The 10,933-nt window shown below is 43.5% G+C and overlaps 1 protein-coding gene across 1 annotated transcript; it reads left to right on the plus strand.

Moving 5' to 3' along the window:
- The first annotated feature begins 1,531 nt into the window (after positions 1-1,531).
- KLF14 (KLF transcription factor 14) lies at positions 1,532-2,903 on the plus strand. The gene has a single exon (XM_033098594.1). It carries the CDS (start codon positions 1,532-1,534, stop codon positions 2,510-2,512), a length of 981 nt encoding a protein of 326 aa, XP_032954485.1. The 3' UTR covers positions 2,513-2,903.
- Positions 2,904-10,933: the final 8,030 nt, after the last annotated feature.

Here is a 10,933-nt window from a genome sequence, read left to right on the forward strand (position 1 = left end):
TATATATATATATTTACATATAAACAAACAGGTAATTAGGTAATAAAAGTATAATAACAAATACTGGAAAACTACACACATTTTAATACTCATTACCTAGGGAAGTAAGGAGGGAGAAAGGTGAATGGGACTGGGGAAAGAAATAAAGTGACATTCAACTCTGTCATCTTTAATATAAATTAAAAACCTGAAGCAAATCTGATAAATATTTCACATTTGATTATTCTTGGAAGCAAATACACGAAGGTATGTTATTCTTGATGTATATATATTTTTAATTTTCAAAAGAATACTGAAGAATTACAAATAAAATGCACATTATTCAATAATATATCATTAAAGCTTGTGTACATCAAAAACCGTGCTATGACTATTTTAGAAAACATCCTGTTTGCTTTTCTATGTGTTTTCAATTTTTTTAACAATCAAAGGAGGGGAAAAAAGCTATGAAGAAATATAAAATATATACACATATATCTGATTATATGAAAAAGAAAAACCTCCACAATCACAAAACACCATATGAGCAATTCTGTATCATTTACTGCATTTTACTTTTAATTTTTGTCAAAAGAAAAATAAAAGATGTTGCCTAATTGGAAACGTGACTTTCTATTATTAAAATTGTGGGAGTCCATTTTAATGTGTTTATCTCGCTACTAGTCTATAATTTATATTTCAGCGTGGAAATTTGTTCGTATGCCTGTGACAGGTTAATGCAGTTTAAACACGCATTTTTCTTTCGTTGGTTGAATAGTTAAATCGTTACTCAAAGGATTTTAAGTTTCAATTTCAACCATGAGAGGATTCTTTGCTTTTTCAAGGTTAAAAATGTTTCTGGTTCAAAACGCTATTAATTAATGGCTACGTAGTGGATCTATTTAGGGAATTGGTACCGACCCGGGATTAACAGTGGAACTGTTAAATGAGAAAACTTTTTTGATGCAGACTTGGGGAGATTTTAAATTTGGTCTGACAGCGGTGGACAGAAGTGAAATGTAATTCCAGCCCGCTTAACGAACGATCGTAATTATGAATCGAAAGACAGGTCAGGTATTAGCAATTTTTTTTCCTTAAAAAAAAAAACACAAACTTTCTCGGACTCCGCCGGACACCCAGCTGGCGGAGGACCAGCGGGCGAGGGGGGGGCGAAGCCGGCAGGCTGCCCAGAAGTTACGATCGGGGAGTTTTCTCTTTATTAAAATTACCTGGCTCGCCAGCAGAGGCAAGAACGCGGAGACAAGATAATTTCTTAGGCTGTTAAAAAGGACTTAGGCCGGTGGGCCGCGCGTTCCGAGGGGGTGTCCTGCGGGCCAGGGCGGGTCCCGCCGCCCCCGCGGGCTCCGGTGCGTCAGGGGCGCGTCAGGCGGGGCGGGCTCCGCGCGGGCGGCGGCGGCGGCGGGCGGCGGGCGGCGCGCACCGGGCCTCCTGCTTCTCGCTCCGAGGCTGCGGGACGGACGCTCCCGGGAACTCTCTCGCCCGCGGCCGGCCGCGCTCGGACGGCGCACGCCGGCGGCCCGGCAGTGCCAGCATGTCAGCCGCCGTGGCGTGTCTGGACTACTTCGCCGCCGAGTGCTTGGTGTCCATGTCCGCGGGCGCCGTGGTTCACCGCCGCCCGCCGGACCCCGAGGGCGCGGGCGGAGCCGCAGGCTCGGAGGTGGGTGCGGCGGCGCCGCCGGAGTCCGCTCTGCTGGGTCCGGGGCCACCGGGGCCCGCGTCGGTCCCCCCGCTCCCCCAGGTCCCCGCCCCCAGCCCCGGCGCGGGCGGCGCCGCGCCCCACCTGCTGGCTGCAAGCGTCTTGGCTGACTTGCGCGGCGGCTCTGGGGAGGGCTTCGGGGAGAACTCCGGGGAAGCTCTGCGCGCCTCGCTCGGCTCCTCCGGCCCGACCCCGTGCTCCGGCCCACCCCTGTGCTCGGAGCCGGCCCCGGCCTCCAGCGCGGCCGAGGTCTCCGCGCCCGCGCGCTCCTCTGGCGCGCTTGAGGTCCCCGGTGCTCCTGCCGTCCGCGGAGCGCCTGCCGTCCTGGCCGCCGTCTCTGGCGCGGGCCCTGGAGTGGGCCCCGCCCCCGCCACGGGCCCAGTCCCCCGTCGGAGGCCTGTCACACCTGCTGCCAAGCGCCACCGCTGCCCCTTCCCGGGCTGCAACAAAGCCTATTACAAGTCGTCGCATCTGAAGTCCCACCAGCGCACCCACACGGGTGAGCGCCCTTTCTCCTGCGACTGGCTCGACTGCGACAAGAAGTTCACGCGCTCCGACGAGCTGGCCCGCCACTACAGGACGCACACGGGCGAGAAGCGCTTCTCCTGCCCCCTCTGCCCCAAGCAGTTCTCCCGGAGCGACCACCTGACCAAGCACGCCCGCCGCCACCCAGCCTATCATCCCGACATGATCGAGTACCGGGGGCGCCGTCGCACCCCCCGCGTCGAAGCGCAACCCGCCAGCCTGGTGGACAGCTCCGGCTCCGTCCCCGGCCAGGCGCTCAACCTCAGCCTGTCTGACAGTCATTGCTATTAGTCGTCCCCTCAAGGATGATTCCCCCAGGCCGTTGTCCCTGCCTTCTCTCTGCCCATCCCTCTTTCCCAGAGTCGTTAGCCAAAGGCACAGACTGGTTCCTCCGCTCTGAGGGTGGGTCCAGGCAGGCATGTTGGACCCTGGGGAGGGACTGGGGGCCTGAAAATAACAGGAATTCTTACAACACCTATATCATCCTAAAAGGGGGGGTTGCCTCAAGACAGCCCCCAGGAACTGGTGAGAAGGGATGAACCCGGGTACTCTCCAGAGTCCTGAAGATTTCTCCCTTCCCTGGAAGCAGAGATGTGAAACTGGAATTCTCAGGTGCCTGAGGAGCTCCCAGTCTTAAAGGACTCTGGTGTCTTACCCACCCACCAGGGCGGACCTTGGAGAGGGTATCACGGGTGGCAGTCCAGGACTGGGGTGGTGAGAGGCCTTTGGAAACAGAAATGGATTTCTATTTCTGTAAACAGCAATGTTTACTAATTTATTTTTAGTATCTTTTACACAGGGATCCCAGGTTGATAGGAGGTTGATGTCCTCCACTCCCCAATTGCCCCAGCTACCTCTGCTAGCTAGGAGGGGCCACGTACGAGTCCATGTGGATGTATGGCTGGGAGATGCTTCTTGGTGTCTGGGGAGTGGTGCGAGTCTGTTTTGCAGGTCCTGTTGCATGGTTTGGAACCCTGCACTTGTGTGGTAGCCTTTCTTCCCATTTGGATTCCTGCTCTAGGAGGGTAACTTCCTGGCTCACTCTCACAATAAGAGTGGTTTAAAATTTTAGAAATAACCGTAAAAGCACCAGAAATAAAGCGTGGTCCAGGCTAGTTTCCCTTCAACCAGAGGGCGAACCCAAATGATGTCGTGTGAGATAGGTCCTAAACAGGATCCAGGGAAACAGGACATGTGGTTCCAGCTGCCCACTCCAAGTAATCTCAGGTGTGGTAGATTCCGTTCATTTCTTAAAGGCTAACTAGTGGCTTATGTCTTTGGGGGGGGGTGGGTCTGGACATTTTTGTTTCACAACAGGTGAGTTGGTGGTTTGAGGAGGGGAAAGTGAGAGTGGCTTCGTCCAAAGAGGTGGCTGCCCTTAATTTGGGGAAGGAACAGCAAGGTGAAAATTATTATGAAAATAAAAGGACCCTCTCCCCTGACCTTGGAGTCCCTCCAAGTTACACCCTCAGGACCCCTCTACCCCAATGCAGGAATTAGGCATCAATGGTATTTATTTTTTTTTTCTATATGTGTCTCTGCTGCTATGGATGAAATCATCGGCCACTTTGCTTATGTATGTGTGAGTGTGTATCTATGTGACCCTTTCATTAGAGATGGGGCTGAAAGGCATTTCCTGCTCTAGTAAGGTTTCCCTTGGCCCCCTCCTGAATTCCTTGTAATAGTCCATCAGTCACACTTGTGGAGGATGCCATATTCTCAAAGGACTGTGACGGGCATCTAGTTAAACTGCTTTCCCCTATTTTGTAAATGAAGACACTGAAGCCTAGATAAGCTCAAAGTCACGTGCTAAATTGCTGGCAAACGCTATGACTAGAACTTAAGTATCTAGCCTTCTAAGTGACTCCTTCCCTCATGCTTGGTTACCCTACCTCCTTTCTCTCTGTCGCCATAGTCAGAGTACACCACTCTCCCTTCCTGCCATCAGGATCCCCTCTCTCCCTATTCTCTATTACTTCTATGTTCCTTCAAATGTTTGGTCCCCGCGGAACCTTTTGCTTGTTATGTTAAACCTGAAAGCCCTTTTCTTAGCAGATTGAGCCCATTCCCTCCTTCCACATCACGTGGACTTGAAGTGGGAATGACTCTTGGGCATCTTGGGAGAGATTTTGTCTTTTGACTTGGTAGATTAATTTTCAATCCCGATTCTATTCTTTTTCTGTTTCTGGGCATTCCAGCTTCCTCGAGAGAGTGAGTGATACGAACCTGACATTGGAACTCTACTAAGTGCTCCTACACAGAGGGAAGGGTCGTTAGGAATGACCCAAAGGGATGTCCTGTGACTCTGAAAAGGTTCAGTGTTTCCTGATGTGGACTAAGCAGGGAAGGTGGGTCACTCCTTGGGTTACATATAGGAAGAGGAGGCTCCCAGGTGTGGAGGTGGGTTTTGGTGGTGGGAAGAGTTCCTCCCTTGGCTCCGTTTGTCTCCCAGTTGGAAGTAGGTAGGAAGGGCACACCAGGCCCCCTTGAGGACGATGATTTTCCCTTTGTCCCCTCAGTAGAAGATCTGCTATTGGGTAGGTGGACCAATGAAGCTAACAGGAGAGAGACTCCCACTGATTATAATGGAATCGGGCTCAAGAAAGCTTGGCTTTTCCAACCACCCTTTGATAAATAACTTTTCATTCTCAAGCTCCCAAGTAGTGTCCTTTTTTGGGTTCTTCTATTTTGGGGGCTTTTGTCTGGGGATGGCTTCTGATAGTGTAAATGTGGCATGTCTTACAATGACTCCTCCTAGGACTTGCGGTGATGGCGAGGGAGACACCCAGAACACTAGAGTAGCCACATAATCGAGGCAAGATTTGTAAGCTGGTCTTTCTTAGTCATGGGTATTGCTGTTACCCTTTTCACTCCAGTGGCCACAGTTCTTGAGGAGAAATGGCTCAGAAGGGGTTTCCTAGTTTTTGGTGTTTCTTTTTTTTTTCTTTTTTTTTCTTTTTTTGTTAGCCAGATGGAGCTCAGTGAGTGAATGTGTCTGGGGGTTGGTTGGGGTCAGCCTGAACCGTTGGGCCCTTGCTCTACCCCTGCCATCCTGATTTCTAATGTAGGAATTCCCTAGTAACAGACTCTATTAATAGAGCTCTTCCTTTTATCTGGGTTGGAAGCTGGGAATGAATTCCAGGTCATACCTTGGGTGTGAGGGAATTGGATCCCTACCCCTGCTGGGAGGGGATGAAAAGTACCAGCCTTGCCCCCACCCATGGGACCAAGAATCTGTCATTTTCCCTAATTCCCTGTTCTCCAAGAAGGGAAATATGTTGGAATGTCACTCTTGGACCCTATCTGTACCTCTTACTCACTTCTCATGAAGGAAGATTATGTTCTCTGATGGAGTTGTAGGAAAGAAAGTCATTGTACACACATGCACACGCACACGTATGCACACACGTGCACACATGCATGCGTGCACACGTGTGCACGCTCTTAGCTCTCTCCTCTCTTTTGCACCTCTTTGCCTGTAATGTGTATGCATTCCATTCAGATCCAGCTTTCATAAGCACCTGCTGAGGCCCAGGCCTGCCTTCCAGAGGCAGGTGTGAAGAGCACCTCTCTTTGTCTCCACTTTTAGAGCAGCCATGCCCCCTTGCAGCTCTCCAGGTAAGTGCTTCCTTTGTATATTCTCCTTTGGGTGGGTAATCCCAATACCAGGAATTGGGTAGGAATTGGGAAAAGGGTAGGAAAGGCAGTGGAGGGATGGTATTAGAAAGCCCAATTTTGGCCATAGATACAGATTCATCAACAAAATACTGATATGTTGATGCTCATTTGTCTGATTCCTGTATCATTACTCAGATGAGAACCTAGAGAGGAAAGGAATATGATTAATTTTTCTCCCTTATGCCCCAACACATGCAAATATTACTTGGCTATTAAATCTGGAGGAAATAGCCACTCTGACTAGAATTAGGGGACCAAAATAAGATATGTGGAGATGGGACATCTGGTATACCAGGGCACAGGAGTTTGGTGCTTTAATAATCTTGGGCCTTTGAGTTCTTTGGCCTTTTCAAGTCCTAACATCTCATGGTAGACAAGTCACTATTTTTTAGAGGTACTGGACATAGGGCTTTGCAAAAGTAGACTACACTGTGTTTGATATTGATTTATATAGATACAGGTAAAATAGGCTTGCTGCAGAAGGGAGAGGCACTACTGAATGGAAAACTCTGTGTTGCCTTTATTCTCAGCCAGAATTGCAGATGAGGATGTGAAGGTACAATGGCTTAAGTCCCACCTGTACTTCAAAACACAAGTTTGGGAGACTTTAGCCCTTAAACTGTGGTGCTGGGGATTAGCAGGGCACATTAGATCAGTTTCACCCAATTTGGTTCCCTTTTGTCTTGATTTGAATTGCATCCTTTCACAGGCTCAGGGAAAGACCTATGGGAGGGACCAAGTTCTTTCATTCATATGGTGTATCCAGAGTCACCTTCTAATTATGTCCCAAGTTAGTGCCAGATGTATTGATTATATAAGACCTGACAGTGGGATTTCAGGGACTCAAGCTGTGTGTTCAATCACAGAGGAATGATGGATTTTAATTATAAATATAAAAAGAGGAATGCAAATGTTTGTTATATCAGGGTTTGAGGTAGAGAGAAGCAATACTATTATAATCCCAAAAGCTAGGACAAGTGTTGAAAAGGGTTTTGCCTGGATTCTTCTCTGCCTAGGAATCACGTCTATTCAGGAAATCAATAGCAGCCATATTTGTTTCAAATATTTATTTAGATTGTGCAGTCAAAAGGGAAGCATGAAAAAATGAATAAAGGAAGACAGGCCAGTTGAGCTGGAGGAAGAGAAGGATTTCTTTAGAAGAAAGGTTGCGTTCTTAAAGGACAGAATTGACAATACAAATGGGAAAATAAGAAAGACCAGTAGCTATCCAGTCTTAAAGATGGGATTATAAAAGAGGGTGGTAGTTTAGTCATTTCTAAGTTAGAGGAAGTGATTGAAAAACCAAAGAGATATAACAAAAGAGTGGAAGCAAGCTCTCAGAAAACAGAAATGCCCCCGTCCAAAGAAATATTGAGAGGTACCTACCTAAATCTGCAGAGCACACAATGAGAAATCATCCCTTCAGCACTGAGATAGGTGTACTAGAAGGTTACAGAAAATACAGACATACCTCCAACATTTTTAGCTTCACTTCAGTGATAGTACCACTATAGATGGGGATATAAATATGGCTTGAAGAGTGCACAGAGTTAGCTCTCTAAGGAAAACCATAAGGTAGATGAGACACATGAGACATATATCAAAGTAACTAATCAAATTAGAGATTAGGAAGAAAAAAAAGCATAATCATCTCCTTTGGTTCCAAAACAAGTACAGATGCGCCTCGATTTAACGATGGGGTTATGTTCCAATAAACCCATCGTAAGTTGAAAATATTGTTAAGTTGAAAATGCTTTCGATACACCCAACCTATTGAACATCATAGCTTATCCTAGGCTACCTTAAATGTGCTCAGAACACTTAACATTAGCCTACAGTCGGGCAGAATCATCTAACACAAAGCCTATTTTATAATAAAGTGTTGACTATCTCTCGTAATTTATGTAATTATGGCTTACCGCCTTCATGCTGGGCAATTATGCTGAATTTCTGTTCAGGAGTGATTGTCTTCCTTCTCCTCTTCTCACCAGAAGCAGGAGACACAAATGGGCATTTTGTAGACGGGACAGGATGCAAAAACACAAAACACAATATCCAGAAACACCCTATTGGTTGTTTACCCTCGTGATCACTTGCGTGACAAGGAGCTGCCCCCGCCCAGCATCAGGAAAAAGTATTGTGCTGCATCTCACTGGGCCCCCAAACGACCAAAATCCAAAGTACAGTTTTTATTTAATGTGTATTGCTTTCACACCATCGTAAAGTCAAAAAATCGTTAAATTGAACCATTGTAAGTTGGGGACATCTGTATTTGTTAAAATGCAACACCAATTTGCGATTTAATGTAAAAACACCTTAACAAACTAGTAACAAAAGAGAATTCCTTAAATTGATAAAGATTATCCACCAAAAGCCTAGAGGGAACATCGAATTTAATGTTGAAGTCTATAGGTGTTCCTGTTGACCATATGGTAAGGTAGAAAGACAGTCTCAGCGAACTGCAGGCAGGTAGTCACATAAAAATACCACGAAAAATAGAACCAAATATCCATGCATTGGGAAATTTAAATTCAAACCTCTGCGTAATTCAGATAAAAGGGGCAATTCCAAGAATTTAGAACTGAATGAAAACCAAAAACACTAAATAGCAAAAGTATGATGCAAGCCAATGGCACTTGGAAAAGAGGTGTAGTTTATAGCCTTAAACTTTTTATGTAAAAAAGAATGAACTAAGCTTATTTAAATTGAATGACCTAAGCTTTCAACCCCAGAAGAAAAGGAAACCCAAAGAAAGGAGAAAGAGACATAACTATGGACTAGGCATTCTCAGTAGGGAAAATATTTTTCCCAAGAGAGTGAAAATTGGTTCTTGAGGGATGAAAAAAAAAATCACAACAGTTGTGGCCCTCTAAGTGACCATACTATATAAACACATATATACCCTATGTGTTGTTTAAGATTGGGGGTCGGGGGAAGGAAGTAATGATTAGGGAAAAAATTGTCTAAAAAGGCTCCTAGAGGGGTGATAATGAAAAAAAGAAATTGAAAAACACTGCCATAGATAAAAGCAGAAAATAGAGAAACAGGAAAAAAAAAGTGAATAGAGTTGGTGAAAACTCATTTTAAAACTTGTTTCTTTGGCACATATGATTAAGAAAAATGAAAGAAGGCCAAAAAAAGTTATCAGGAATGAAAAAAGACACAAAATCGTAACACACAAGCAGTTTTTAAAAATTATAAGAGAATAATACCAACAATTTTATATCAATAGGGTTGAAAAATATATGGATAATTTTTATAGGAAAATATAAATTTTCAAAATGGTCTGAAACTGAAATGGTATTCAAAAATCTATCCCCAAAAAAGGCATTAGGTCTAGGTGGTTGCATAGGCAAGTTCTCTAAACCTTCTAGAAACAGATAACTTCCATCTTTTATAAGTTGTACAAAATCATAAAAAAGATAGAAAATTAACCAATTTATATTACATAGTTAAGTTAACCTTAATACCAAAATAAGATGAAAGACAAGAAAAAACATACGCAATACTTTTTTTCTATAAGGATAGGTGCAAAAATCCCAAGTAAAATGCTAGAAATTTTAATTCAGCAGTGAATGAAAAGAATAATAAATGCATCATGATCTTGTGAAGTTCATCTCAGGAATGCAAGATTAATTCAATAATAGAGATCTGTCGATATAATTCACTACATTAATCAAAGAAAAGGAGAAAATCAATTACTTTCTTACATGCCAGCAATCATCAATCAGAAAATGTAATAGACTAAGTGATTCCATGTAGAGTATCAATGGCTAACATAAAGAATCTTTAGAGACAAGACTATAAAACGTTTACTGAATGACAGAAAATACGAACATATGACTAAGTGGAGATAAATAATGTGTCTGTGAATGGTAAAACTCAATGCTATAAAGACGTCAGTCTTTTTTCTCAAATTTATATATTTAATGAACTCCAATGAAAACCCCCCGATCTTTTTTCATAAAGCTTTTTCAAGGAAATATTACAGAAGATCCTGGGGGAACAAGGGGAGGAGGAGGAAGGGAGAATTGCTTTACCAGATACCAAAATATTACAAAGCTGTTGTCATTAAAACTGTGCCGAGACAGACAAATAGGTAAATGAATTTGAATAAAGAACTGAGAAATAGAGCTGTGAATATAGAAGAATTTGACATATAAGAGAGATGGCATTTCCCATCAGTGGGGAAAAGAGACCAGTCAATAGATGCTATTGGGACAGATGGCTTTTAATGAGAAAAGAAAACAAATTCAAACACAACGTTTCTATCTCAAATCTTTCAGAAAAAATAAATGCCAGGTAGTAAAGACCTAAACATTTTTAAGCTATAAAAAGTATTAGTCAAAAAATCTGGAAAATTTATCATCATTGGATAAAGAAGACCTTGTTTAGGACACAAACATTTTTAAAATAAAAATTTAAAGACAGAAGACAAATTTGCATCAAAATTCTAAAATGTTTTACATCTGTAAACCTAAGCGAAATCAAATATCAAGCTACACTCTGAAAAAAAAACCAAAAACACAAAACAGTTAACAGGCACAGGGTTAATATCCAGAATCTATAGAGAACCCAAAATTTAAGAGAGAAGGATCAAAAGTGATGAAAGGACAGTAATAGGCAATTTAAAGAAAGAACCGGGATTGAGAAATAGTCAATAGATCTTTAGCCTTTTATGATGCTTTCACTCTTTTAAAAGAAGAATATCTTCAAGTATTGCTTGTGTAAGTTCAAATAAATCATTTGAGAATATTTTAAAGGAGGGGGAAATACCATTGGTTAAAAAAACAAAAGCAGATGGTAGGGTAGGAAATGATACACCAGGCAAATGTTAAGAAAAGCGAACAGGTGTGACAAGATTAACATCGGAGTCAAAACAAAATCCAAAGTATAAAACATTAGTAGGACCAAGATAGATAATTTTACATGGGAAAAAATATATATATATTTTTTACATATACTATATATATAGTACACTAAAAATTGAAAGCAATCAAGAACCTTTGTGCCCATATATTAGGGGTGTCAGCT

This window comes from Rhinolophus ferrumequinum, chromosome 26 (genome assembly GCF_004115265.2).
Source record: "Rhinolophus ferrumequinum isolate MPI-CBG mRhiFer1 chromosome 26, mRhiFer1_v1.p, whole genome shotgun sequence".
Taxonomy (NCBI): domain Eukaryota; kingdom Metazoa; phylum Chordata; class Mammalia; order Chiroptera; family Rhinolophidae; genus Rhinolophus; species Rhinolophus ferrumequinum.